This window comes from Thalassophryne amazonica, chromosome 21 (genome assembly GCF_902500255.1).
Source record: "Thalassophryne amazonica chromosome 21, fThaAma1.1, whole genome shotgun sequence".
In the NCBI taxonomy this organism is placed as follows: Eukaryota; Metazoa; Chordata; class Actinopteri; order Batrachoidiformes; family Batrachoididae; genus Thalassophryne; species Thalassophryne amazonica.
This window is the reverse complement of record NC_047123.1, coordinates 19238007-19252631: the sequence shown is the minus strand read 5'-3', so window position 1 is coordinate 19252631 and position 14625 is coordinate 19238007. Positions and strand designations below refer to the sequence as shown.

The 14625-nt window shown below is 37.8% G+C and overlaps 1 protein-coding gene across 1 annotated transcript in view; it reads left to right on the top strand.

Annotated features, from left to right (window-relative positions):
- Window positions 1-11262: 11262 nt before the first annotated feature.
- Window positions 11263-14625, top strand: part of kcnk3a (potassium channel, subfamily K, member 3a) — an 86944-nt gene continuing 83581 nt past the window's right edge. Inside the window, exon 1 of the mRNA XM_034162468.1 lies at window positions 11263-11729. Coding sequence (XP_034018359.1) covers window positions 11447-11729 — 283 coding nt within the window. The 5' untranslated portion in view covers window positions 11263-11446. The remainder of the gene's footprint in view (window positions 11730-14625) is intronic.

The following is a 14625-nucleotide window of genomic DNA, read 5'->3' as shown; positions in this document are numbered from 1 at the left end:
CTCAATCACAGGCAGGTACGGCCCTCATTTATTGCAAACAATAATAATAATAATAATAATTGGGGTGTATGTGGCTGGTAAAGGGAAAAAGGTGGAAGCAGTGCCAGATGTAGTAATATAGACTCAAACTAACATCATGAAGCTAGAGGAGAAAGTTTAATTAAGAGGCCTTAAATTAGAAAATGTAAAAAGGAATTCTAAAATGGCTCCAATGGTAACAGGGGCAGTCAAGTGTTTGGTCTTCAAACATAATACTGAAAGAAACTCCTCAATAAAAATCCAAAATATGGGAAAAAAATAAGGGAATGCAGATTAGAAGTCTCAGCTTCATTCTGTGTTATGCAGGTTTGATAGTATAAAATATCCAATGAAGATCAGGATGGAATTAGTTCCAGATGAACTAAAACACACTGTGCCATTTAATGTTACATCGTGAAGAACAGGTAAGACTCATAAAGTCAGATCAGTCACACAGTCATGAAGTTTTGTGGTCTGAAATATGTTTTTAAACATATTTCAGACCATTGTTGTTCCATCTGCGAAACATAGCAAGGATTCCTCCCATCCTGTCTATGGCTGATGCTGACTTTGATACATGCATTTATTTCTTCCAGACTGGATTATTGTAATGCTTTATTTTCTGATCTGCCGCAGTCTAGCATTTGGGGTCTTCAATTGGTGCAGAATGCTGCTGCCAGACTATTGACACAAAGTAGAAAGTTTGACCACATTACACCCATTCTGGCGTCCCTTCATTGGCTTCCGATTTCTGCCAGATCAGATTTTAAAGTCCTGTTGCTGGTTTATAACATTGTTCATGGACTGGCACCTTCCTACCTGGCGGACTTGGTTAAGCCCTACATACCTGCACAGCCCTTGCATTTGCAGGGCTTCTGTGTATTCTGAGGGTGAACAAAAAAATCTGTGGGGTATGGAGCCTTTTCCTACCATGGAACTACTCTTTGGAATGATCTACCTGCAGTTATTAGGCAGTCTGACACGGTGGAGACTTTTAAATCATTAATCTATTCTGTTTTTATGTTTGCCTTGTAATTTCTTTTTATTCTACTGTGTTTTATCCTTTTATTGTGCCCTTCTTTATTTTAATTTTGATCTTAAATTACTTTGTGTTGTTATGTGAAGCGCCATGGGGTGACTCTGTCTTGAGATGGCGCTATATAAATTAATCAATTGAATTGAATTGAATTTAAAGTATGTATTAACGTGTTGCGTGTGGGGATCCACGGGCTCTAGATTGGGTAGTGTTTATAAAATAGGCAGCTGACATCTTTTAAGATGGGTAATAAATTATGAAAAGTTTCTATAATGATTTGGAATAGTGTGTGACTCCAGAATGTAATTATTAACATCCATTGTTCACTTTTGTTGTGTATTTATATCCATAATTTCTCCAAACATATTAGTCCTGTCAACCTTCCTTTTTCGCGGTGTTCAACCTTGACCGAAAATATACAAGCTTACCAAATGGCAAATGTCATGTCTCCCCAGTTTCTCCGTGATCGAAGCCATACACATGCATGCACACACATACACCGAGGCCACTTGGCTTTGAATATATAGATTTGCTGTTGAGATTGCGTTTTATATTTTCCATCTGTATGTTTTATCTTAGGCTATAATTGCTTTAGTGTGTGTGGCATCGGCCCATTCTGCACACTTGTCCTTACACAAATAAACATTAAATAAACTGATAGATTTCCTCCAATTTGGAGGACTTTTTGTTATAAATATCAAGTGTAAAACAGAAGTAACAAATGACAGTAAAACAAGAGACATGAACTGAATGTTAGTGAGAAGCTGAAGGCCACACTGAACCTCATGTAATGAGATAAAGCCAGCTGGAAGGCACTTTTCCCAGGATGCTTTGGGGATGCGGCCCCTGGGTGTTTGAGTCTGTATGACATGCCTTTAATGATGTCCTCATATTGGTACATTATGTAATGTGCTCTTTAAAAACCCTAAAGCACCATTAATGACTGCAAAGCTACCATGATGCTGTTTGGCCTTAATGCATTAGTATTGGTTTATATACTTACACATGTACAGTAGGGCTGCAACAAATGATTATTTGGATCATCGATGAATCTGATGGGGTTTCGACACGATTAATTGATTAATCAGATTACCGGGGATTTTTTTTTTTAAATGTACCAGGGAAACAATTTTTCTCTCCTTCCATCACTTTATTTAACAACAGAACATTATTTGAAAACATAAAATACTTGAAAATCAACAAATTGTCAAATGTCCCTTGGCTGTTGAAATATAAAATAATAAAGAATAGAACAGTTTATAATAAAGAACAAAAATAATTATTTCAAATGGCATTGCTTTATCAAAGTGCTGAGTTGCCATAAAACAACATTGAAACATATAAATGTTATAAAATATATGGTGAAAAAAGAGGTATTTTTGTTGCAGCAAATGAGCAATTAGCATAACCAGTTAACCATAAAACCTAAATCAAACTGGAGCCTGACTCATTATATGCGCAACATTCTCTGTATAACTTGTAAACTATGTGGTCATTTCACAATGACACATGTGACTCATGTCTCCTTCTCAAAAATTGTATTGTAGCATATTGTAGTTATTATTACTATTATTATTGTTATTATTATTAATATATAAATAAAAATTAATTAAAAAATATTATAATTTGTAATACATTTGACACTTTTACGACAACAAACATGAGCCACTAATTATTATACAGAAAACAAATGCACAAACATGCTGAAATGCCAGCAGCTTAATGCTAACTTTAACATTAAAAACGTCAAAGACATGCTAACACGTTAGCATCAGCGTTAGCATAAAATACATCTATCAACTGTTTCAGAAGACCATAACAGGTCAGTTTAACATAAAAAAGGTAAATATTCCGCACAGACATATGCTCTTTAGGGTTTTAGTGGGAAAAAATTAAGATAAAGCGAAATAAAACAAATGAAACCAACGAAGCAGCAGCTCGAAGCACTCCTTCACTGGTTCAAGATTCAAAGCAAAGCTCAGTTGATTATATGGAAGAAACGAAACATTTGCGGTAAAACAAAGGTATTTAGCAACTAATCGATGACTAAATTAGTTGACAACTATTTTAATAATCGATTTAATCGATTAACTCAGTTAGTTGTTTCAGCTCTAATGTACACGCATATACGAGTATATTACTTATAGACGTGGACATATTTCAGCCAGGAGGTCCTTAGGAGCAATGTTTCAGCTGGAAGTATAGACTTTTGTTTTGAAGATTTAGTGAAGCAGATAATATCAATTTTACAGCAAAATTGTGCAAATACAGGTACAAGCACCAAATTTGGCAGTTTGATTCCCAATATAGTACTTAAGAAATCTGGTCAGCTGCCACTTGAAAATCCAAAATGGTGGCTATTTTCCAAAATGGCCCCCAAAATGACCTACTGAAAAAAAAATTGTTTTTGCATTGAAGTGCTCGTATCACAATGGACCTGTTGTGGAGCTTGTGGTGTCCAGAAGTGTAAAATGTGGATCTTCCAGAAAAAGACTACGTCTTTGGAACCGAACGTCACCTTTATTACAACGTGAATCTTTAGACAGAACACTCATGTGGTTTCACCTGCTCTCTCACTGCTCATCTCCCCAACAATCGCAATGCAGCTACCCAGTCTGTTTTATATCTGGGGTGAGAGGCCCCTGCTGGCCTCTTTCAGACAACATAGGGCTATATATTCATGGGTTTTTATTTTTATTTGTTTTTGTTTCATGTCTGTTCTGTCACTCGTGTGGCCTTCTGTCTTTGTGTGTGCTGTTAGCATGTGTCCTTGTGTGTGTCCGTGCGTGTTCCCCCAATTTAATTTTTCATGTTCTAACAACAGTATGACACTCTTAGTGGCATAAATTGCCATTTGTCTTTTTTGCTTGTAGATATTGAAATTACAACACAATTTACTCAACACATAATACATTTTAATTGGCCTACATGCAGTAGTTTTAAGAGAAAAACACTTTCAAAAATATGCTAGGTGGAACCCAGTAATAGTAAATGTATTAAACTTCACTTTAATTTGGCACATGAGCAAAATAAAACATAATAAATACCATAAATAGCAAATAAAATATAAAAATGGAATTTGACATCAGTATATTAATTGATCAGATAGGAGTATTTCTATGCAAAAATTGATTTTCAATATAGGTCATTTTGGTGGCCATCTTGGAAAATGGCCACCATCTTTAATTTTTGCCAATTGACCAGATATGCTGAATAATATCATGACAACCACCATGACGGATGAATGATTTTACATTATCTGCTCCATGACCCTGACATTTTATCTTTAAAAATGCAATGTTAAAGGTGTAGCTGCTTTGATATTTTTAAAAACTGTTTGTCACAAAACAGTTTTCTTCATCACCACTATAAATCTCTAGTATTTAAATATACAACTTTATATCACCAATATGATTAAAATTGACCTTCTGTGGAAACAATTTGGGATTTTGACCCATGTGGGTTAAAATACAGCAATGACACATTTTCTGTGGCAACATAATAGATAATGGGGGGGGGGGGGGTTGCTGTTGTACGTAATTATACACTAATGAACAGATGGTTATGAATGTTATTTTCCATTTCTGCTAATAAATGCCATAAATCCTGTTGTGTGGGCCGCTGAAGAGGAGGTACTGCTGGCCCACAACCACCAGAGGGCACCCTGCCTGGAGTGCGGGCTCCAGGCACAAGAGGGCGCCGCCGCCTCACAGGAGCAGCCGGGGTGACAGCTGTCACTTATTACCTGTGACAGCTGTCACCAATCATCTGATCTTCAATCGTATATCAGCAGGACGACATCTCCACTTCTTTGCCGAGATATCGCTATGCTTAGGAGGTAACGAGCTCAGCCAATCATGTTTTCTTTTCGACAGAAGAATATTGTTGCTTTGTGTTTTTTGACAGCAGACTTTTCAACGAGAGGTGGAGGTGGATTTCCCACCATACGTGTTGCTGGGTATAAACACACCTACATCTAACTGTTTTTGTTCCTCGCCAGCAGTACCAGATCCGACAAGCGGAGGCAGTGGCCACCTGGGAGTTCGGGACTTGGCGGCTCCAGTATTCCCGGGGTTCGGTGGCGGAGGAAATCGTGTGGTTCCGGTTCTGCTTTGGACAGACGTCTCTTATCTTCGAGCTTGCCCACATGACACGTTCTGTAAATTGACTTCATTGCATACTATTGTGACCTGCCGTGTTTGTTGTGCTCATTCACAACAGTAAAGTGTTATTTGACTTCCTCCATTGTCCGTTCATTTGCACCCCTGTTGTGGGTCCGTGTTCCTACACTTTCACAACAAAATCCTATAGCTTTAAGTACATTTCACCCTGTCTACAATGTGTGTAATACGCCTGGCCTCAGTCTCCTGCACACAATCAGCCGGGGGACAGAACGTGCCACCAGAAAATGTTTTATGGGTCAAAGTGCTCGGATTCCTGAGGGTGATTTCAGGTCTTCAAGTCTCTTATCCCCATGCTCTAGAGTTTAGATACAAAATGTGACCATTAATAATAATATATAGTGCAGAAATGGAATCATTTTATAGATGTCAGGAAATAGATTAATTTTAAATGCTTCATGTATAATGTATGTTGTGCTGATGTGGCACAGAGCACAGAGTTTGTGTGTCATGGATTAATTGTTGCATTGATCTGCAGGAAGCACGAAGCACTTCAGTTTGTGAAAGAAGGATTTGTGCAGGTTCAGTCACGGTTGACTTGACTGGCCTCGTTATTGAAACGAAAGCTATTTTTGGCACGGCTGTCTGTGTGGAACTTAAGATCAGCCAGGATCTATCAGTCAATGACAGAGGCAGGGAGGTGTAATACAGATGTCATCATTTGTCACAGAGTTATAAAACAGATTTCAGACACGTGTCTTGACCTTTAGTTGAACAGTAACAAAATAATAAATTTATTTTCATGAGGAAGGCACAGGTGACTCCTGAGCATGGCAACTAAAAAAAAAAAACAACCCAAAAAACAAAACAACAACAACAAAAACCCCCATCAGCATTGCATTTATTTTAGCTTTGCCTCAGTTTGTAGGGAATTACCGTATTGGGCCAAATATAAGATGGTCTTGATTATAAAACAACCCACCCTTTTTCAGGACACACTTTTGGACAAATACTTTCTCAAGACCAAATCTTGTTTTTGAAATTAATGCTAATGAAGCCATCTTGAGAAAAAAGGTGGAAAAAAGGCTAGATTGCATAAAGCAGTAGTACAATAAACAGTGGTACAAACTGGCCAACCATGGCTGTGTCAGTCGATCAAATCTCCACAGGCATAACTTTCTAGACTATCATTGGGTACTTGAACCCTAAAGAGTTGTTTTTAGATTTCTGAGTACTATAAAGGTGGGAATGCACACTGCACGGCGTGTTGTGATTCTGCTGCTCTCTTTATAAAAATAAAATTTTTTCTCAGGCAGTTTGAGCAGAGGAAGTAAGATGCGACCATTGTTGAAATAAAATTGGGAGGGGGTAACCCTGATGTGGGAACAGAAGAACACTTGCTTTGTGAGGAATATGATTGTTTTATGCTGGTTCTTGTGGTGATATTGTTAAAGCTGTGTAGATATGTAATTGTGGTGTTAAAATACAGCAATTTTTAGGAAATTACCTCACTCCATGACTTTTGCCTATTCTTAGCCGATGCAGATACTTGTTCATAAAAGATTTCTGTCACCACCTACTGTTTTGTATATATGACATGTATAGCTTTAGTCCACAATTATAAGACGACCCCTAAGTTTTCAGATTTATTTCCTTATGTTCTTACTGTTACAACTTTTTTCTAGTTTTGATGGTAATAAATACAATGGTTTCAGTTTAGCTCCCCCCCCATAAATGCCAGTTTGTAAAAATAAATGTGAATTGTTTTTCCCCCAGAGTTGTCTCGGTGCCACAGTCTTTAATCAAAATACTGAATGAGCCAGTGTTCCCTGAATAATCTTACAAACATTTTTTATTACATTCAGTATATATAAAAACAAAATCTAATGAATAACATCAATTAAATGTTCTTCTGGGGTCATTGCAAAAATGTGTCTATACAGAGAACTTGGTTGCTGCATGGGAACGCATGTTTTTGGGCAGTAAAAAGGAATAACAAGGACTGGATTTGGATTGTCACCTTGACCTCTTCACAGCGTCTCCATCTCCATGACACACGTCACATTGGGGAAATGCTGCCTGGAAACTGGTGACACTGAAGGTCATTTTATTTAGCCCCTGTTGGACTTTCGCTTGACATTTTGGCTTTCAGAAAGCCAATCATCACTGTGTCCATCATTCTGCATCAGTACATTGAGACAACGAGACACAAATATCGTTGCTGCTAGGAATTTTAATCCACATTAATGTGGCATGTTTAGTAACATTTAAAATTTATATATTACAATTTTTTTTTTTTAATTTTCATTATTGAAAAAAAATGGAATTCCAACACCATGCCGTGGAATGTTAAGGGCAAAAAATAGCTGATATGACACAATGATTCTGGGTTTTAAACATGAAAACACCCTGATATTGGATTGTGGAGACCCTTATTCTACAAACACACAGTGGACAGTACAGTTCTGATCAGATTTACTGTTGAATTCATTGAATTTTATGTTGGTTCATCCGTCGCTTGGTCAAAAGAGCGAAATGAAACAAACAAAAAAAAAAAGGTCAATGCAGCTATATCAAAAGCAAAAAGATTCAATTGTAGAGCCATACCGATATGGACTTTTTGTTGGGCCGATACCAGTATTAGGGAGTAAAATTTTTTTTGATACCAATACATTCAAATGGCAATGATTCCTCGCATTTCATTGTTAAAGTCTTACAATAAAGAAATGTAATTGAGGCTGGATGTTTTACAGTTTAAACATGAACTTTATTATTAAAGAATATAAATATAACCAACAACCAACCAGTGTACATCATGCTGCCATCACATTGCCTCCATTCTTGATTGGCAGTCCTTGTGTCACGTTGCTCAACATCTGCATAAAATACACTTCTTGTCTATTTTGGCCCCGCCTAGCTGGTGGCATAGCAACCACTTGTTTTTTGTTGCTGTAAAATACCCACACTGATTGAAAAAGAACTGCAACTGGTTGCTTTGCCTCTGTCTCTTGTAACTAATGTCACGAAGTGGTGATGGGGTCCCAGCCACGCTTGACAGCATTGTAAACAATGCCTTTGGAGCCCCCTCTGCTGGAAAAAAAAACTATGTATTGACACCATTTCAAACAGCCTAAATGTTTTTCTGCGTGTTCATTCTGAAAACATCTTCATATTAGCAAAAATAATCCTGATAAAGATATGTTTGTGAAATGCTCATATCAGCCAATTCTATCGGCTAACCAATATATTAGCCAGGATGTATTTGATTGTAAAATAATGTTTTAAAGATTTTCTGGGAAAAAAATTGTATATAGTGCACTAACTTCTATTTCCCAGAATATTGGCTTGGTTGAAAAACCTGGAAGCCCAAATACAGAAAACTTTCATTGCTGATTTCTGCTGTAAAGTTGTACATTTTAACATGAGGTTCTATGGGATTGACTCAATTTAGAAGCCAGCCTCATGTGGCCACTTGAAGAAATGCAGCCCAGCTTATGGTTCTACAGAAGACTCACAATTCTGAGTCACTCAGAAGCAGCTAATTGACTAATAGTCATAATCCCAAACCAAGCCAGCCGGGGTTTAGGGCCCGTGGGGCCCCAGTAACCAAATTAATTTTGTATCTAATGATACATTTTCAGCATCTCCTGGAAAAAAAAAACCTCAAAAGAAGTGCATATTTAAATGATCCTAGATGTCAAAGATAATGTCAAAATAAAAGAATATGATGTGCAAGTTGGACCTAGAATGATTTTCCTTTTAATTGTAAATCAAATTATCCATTAACTCAGAACAATTAAACTACATGAAATATATGAAGACTGAAAATACCGTTAAAGCATTTCAAAAACCATAGCTAAAGCTTATAGAATATTTTGAAAATCGCAGTAAAATATCAAATCAAATCAATTTCATTTATATAGTGCCAAATCACAACAAACAGTTGCCCCAAGGCGCTTCATATTGCAAGGCAAAGCCATACAATAATTACAGAAAAACCCCAACTGTCAAAACGACCCCCTGTGAGCAAGCACTTGGCGACAGTGGGAAGGAAAAACTCCCTTTTAACAGGAAGAAATTGAGGATTTACACAGGGGTCAAAAACTGAAAATGCTGTCATGCTGAATTGGGAGCTGGTTCCAGAGGAGAGGAGCCTGAAAGCTGAAGGCTCTGCCTCCCATTCTACTCTTACAAACCCTAGGAACTACAAGTAAGCCTGCAGTCTGAGAGTGAAGCGCTCTATTGGGGTGATATGGTACTATGAGGTCCCTAAGATAAGATGGGACCTGATTATTCAAAACCTTATAAGTAAGAAGAAGAATTTTAAATTCTGTTCTAGAATTAACAGGAAGCCAATGAAGAGAGGCCAATATGGGTGAGATATGCTCTCTCCTTCTAGTCCCTGTCAGTACTCTAGCTGCAGCATTTTGAATTAACTGAAGGCTTTTCAGGGAACTTTTAGGACAACCTGATAATAATGAATTACAATAGTCCAGCCTAGAGGAAATAAATGCATGAATTAGTTTTTCAGCATCACTCTGAGACAAGACCTTTCTAATTTTAGAGATATTGCACAAATGCAAAAAAGCAGTCCTACATATTTGTTTAATATGCGCATTGAATGACATATCCTGATCAAAAATGACTCCAAGATTTCATATCAATAACATAATATCATATCAATAACATCTAGTAAAAAAGTCACTTATATCCTTGTGTGAATTCCTGCAAATCTATTCAAATGTCTTTTTTCCACTGAAAGAAAGCGCACATTAATTTAAATAAGTCACCTAATCTTGTCTGACATCCTGTTTGAACAGTGCAATGTTTATTTTCCTGAGATAAAAAAAATAATTCTTACCGTGTTTCTTGAGCTTCACCTGAGCTTTTCCCGTTTCTTTTATCTGTGTTCATGATGACGAACCCAGCACCAATTCCACGGATTCTTGTCCTTATTAAACTTTTTGGAACCATGTTTCTTGCCACGTTCCCTCTCTCTGACGTTGCTCTGTGACACAGACATGCCGCAAAATTCTTCTTTTAAAAACTTAATGACGCTTAAAGTATGCGATGTCCATATGCTATGTTTACCTTGGAGCAGGCACACAGCATCGTCATAGCAACCAACCAGTCCCGCTTTACGACAACTGCCATAACAGCCATGCTTTGATAGGTGGATTATTCTTTGCCAACTTTGCGGCTCCGATGACACAGATTTGTATCTGTAACACACAGATCGGACTTATAAAACTTGCACAATGTTGTTAAAAAAGTACACTTTGCGATAGACATTTTAAAAACTAGTGACGATCACGATTACAGAGTACAACAATAACCCCCCATGATTAAATCTGCCTGAATTCACAGCCCTGGGCATTACTGTTAATCATCACCACAAACCAACAGGACACAGTCTCTCACTCAACTCTTGCTGTTTTTCAGTTGTCCACCTAACGCTCCCTCCACCTCCCCACTGCCACCAGCTGGTCTCTGTCTGCAGTGGGGGATGGGCTCCACCCCCTGTCTCTTGGCTCATCCTACTGCTGCAACAGGGAGTGAGGCCTAACCAAATTTAGAACTCTGTATTCACCTATTTTCTTTAACCTGTTGAGTCTTCAGCACTCTAAGAAATGAAACACAGGGGTTTTAAATGTAACTAATAGTATTATTTTTAATATACTTGCAATTGTTAATTTTATGGATTTAAGTAATAATGTTTCATTTGATTTAATTAATTTCAACTATAATATTGTTTTGCACTTAATTCACAATGTTATGTGGAAAACGTTGCCTTAATTTTATTAAATTCAACGTTTTATTTCTTAGAGTGTGGTAGAACTGCAGGTTTTGGCATTTCTGTGTTGGCTTCATATTTGTTATTTATTTATTTTTTGCACCACAGATTTCTGCTTGGTCCCATTCCAACATTTTTACTGACACGCCCCCCCCATATTAATATTTCCTGCAAGTGCCACTGGTGACATTTTTTGACTGAAAAAGTGTATAATACTGTATAACCTCTTTAAGACAGAGAGAGAGAGAGAGAGAGAGAGAGAGAAGAGAGAGAGAGAGAGAGAGAGAGAGAGAGAGAGAGAGAGAGAGAGAGAGAGAGGTGGTGCTGAATGAACAGCTCCTCTCCTCATAAAGTCTCCTGCAGCTCCTCTGCTCGGTCAGATCGTCACAGCCATGACAGAGCCGAGCTCTCCGTCCTCCAGGCCCCCGCTGACTGCCCTGCTCTCCCCCTGACACCCCCTCATCCTCCCCCCGCATCATGAAGAGGCAGAACGTGCGGACTCTCGCCCTCATCATCTGCACTTTGACCTACCTGCTCATCGGTGCCGCGATTTTCAACGTGCTGGAGTCCCAAAAGGAGACAGCCCAGAGGAGGAAGGTGGACCTCCGCAGAGAGGAGTTACTCAGGACCTTCAACTTGTCCACGTGGGACTTCGACAAGCTGGAGAAGGTGGTGCTGCAGCTGAAGCCGCACAAAGCCGGCGTGCAGTGGCAGTTCGCCGGCTCCTTTTACTTCGCCATCACCGTGATCACCACCATAGGTAAGAAGAGCATGAATTCACGCCGTCATCTCTGCAAGTTTTCATGCAAAAAAAGTTGCACGTGTGCTGCAAGAACTGTCAAAATCAGTGAGGCCAAATTAAAACCTAAAAAGTAACAATAACAGACAAAATAGTGTTGGGAAACCTAATTCCATAACATTTAATCAAAAATGTCATTTTATATTTAATTTCACCTTTTAAATTTGAATCAAAAATATAGTTTAAGTTTAAATTTAGCATCAATAAAACCCAACATGTTTCTGTAACCCCCTTAAAAAGTTACAATAAATGCTTATAGGGACAAAATAATGGGGAAGATCCCAATACAATAAAGTAAGTCCCTTCGGCTGCTCCCTTGTTTGCACTTGGGGTCGCCACAGCAAATCCAAGGTGGATCTGCATGTTGAATTGGCACAAGTACAATACTTTGTCAAACATTTTTTTTCATTTAAATTACATTTTATTTCTTAAATTTTGCTTTTTGGTTGCTGATAATGGCATTCAACACCAAAATGATTACATCCCTTCCCCAGTTCAATTTAATATCAGTTTATTTATATAACACCAAACCACAACATAAGTTGAGCCAAACAGGGGTGCCCAAGTTCGGTCCTCGAGATCTACCTTCCTGACACTCTTGTCTCCCTGTTCCAACACACCTGAATCCAGTGAAAGACAAATTGAAATCCTGCTAACGAGTCTTTCATTGGATTCAGGTGTGTTAGAACAGGGAGACAACTAAGATATATATATATATATATCCCCTTAATGCCTATTGTCGCATATATGCTACAATATTTGACTCAAATATGCAACATACCAAATTGACCAGTATGCCTGTTGTCGCAAATTTGCAACATACCATTATTATTATTATAACATTATAACATAAATTATTACCAAAATACAAAAATTACTATTTATTTTTTTGCGCAAAAGTGAAATTAATAATGTCAACATTATTTACCATCTACTTATAGGCAAAAACACACACAAAACATTTTTTTTATATACAGCTATATAAATTCAGGCGTTAAGGGGATATATATATATATATATATATATATAACATCAATTCTTCCTGCTCAGATGGCAAACCAGGGGTGAATCCAGATGGAAAGAGGGTGTTGGGGGGGCAACACCCCTAGATTAAAGGTCCACTTTTGAAGACATTTTTTCGTACTACTAAATAGTAATACTACTTACAACAACAACAATAATAATAATAACAATAATAATAATAATAATAATAATCATCATCATCATTTTAACAACTAAAATGTTTAAGACAGTATTACTCTGGGACTAGGTTTTACTACTACTGCACCAGAGTTTAATTGATGCGTCAGTGTATGCTTGGTGTTTATAATAGAGGCATGGTCATTTTAAAAGTAGCTCGCAAGCTGAAAAAGTGTGGGCACCCCTGGCTTAAATGATTTGGTACAATCCCCAGCCACGTATTCTATCCATGTGGCTGGGAATATGATAGAAAAATGAGCTTGTTAGCTGACCAGTGGATATCATAATTTTTCCCTGTGCTTGCTAGCTTGTTAGCCGGACAGAGTTCGTCATATTTATGGATGCAGTTACTAGTTTGTTAGCTAGGCAGTACACATTGTATTTCTCCCTCTGGCTGCTAGCTTATTAGCTGGGCACAACCCATTGAGGAAGACACCACATATCCAGTGCTCAGGATGCTGACAACCTGTCAGTTCAACCACAGCTGTTCTTAGTTTTTGAAAATTTATTCAGCAGCTACTAACAATCCAGTAGGTGGCAGTCACATCTGTGGGATATTAACAGGCAAAACAAAGTTGTTCTTTTGATCAGTATGAGGTATCAAAGTTCACCAGATGCTGCAGTATCGTTTGTCCTCGTATGTTCTTTTTATTTGGTGAGTTACAAGATGATAACATTTTTTGTTTTTGAGTTATTGTCTACACAAGTTGGTTGGGATGGACTGACTAACTCACTCTCCCACTCATCCAAACCCTATGCTGTGAGCAGTTCAGGCAAAACACATTTTGTTTTTCAAACTCTGTACAGAGGAGCCTTCTGATCATATTCTACAGATCTTTCTTACTGGGATGTTTTCTTGAATCACATGTATTAGCCATCCAAACAGAGAAGCTAAATAACTAGATAAGAAGCAGATGTCAAAACAGAGACACCTCCAGGATGCAGTTTATTCTTATTTATTATTCCATCTCTGCTTACAGCAAAAGTCTCAAAGCATCATTGCGTCACCAACCCTCTTATTATTTGCATATATCCTGCTGATAATTCAAATTATTACCAGCACATGCTTCACTGATAGTGACATTTCAAAAATTTTACAACCATTGTGTCAGCTTTATGACACTTTTAAGGTCGTTGTTAAATCAAGTGCACTCTGCAGATTGACGCTTGGGTCAATAGTCCCTTGTACAGCATACATGCAGATCTTTATGATGTCACCAGGCTGGTTCTGGAGATAAAAGGAAAATACTGCACAAATGATTTTGAATCATATGCAGACCCGTCTCAAAATGTAATCAACCTGTCTGTCTCTCTGCAAAAACTGATAAAAATACGCCCTCTGAGTTTTGAGTTAAAGTATGAGAAACACAGGCAGAGGAGTGATTGCATAACTTCCACTCTTCTTTGTCAAGTGGTAGAGGTAACAAACTGCACTATAAAGCAGCCATTAGAGTGCTTACCGTTGCCAAGGATGGATAATCTGCCAAATATGCATGGAGCTCTGTTTTGTTTGTGAATTACATTCTGTTGTAAATTATATTTGCAACAATTTGCATGCAATAAGCAGTGATGGCCAACAAACCTGGGCTATGGAAATGAAAGAAACCGATAATCAAGCGAATGTCAAGCTACACATAACTTCAAAATATGTTGCGAG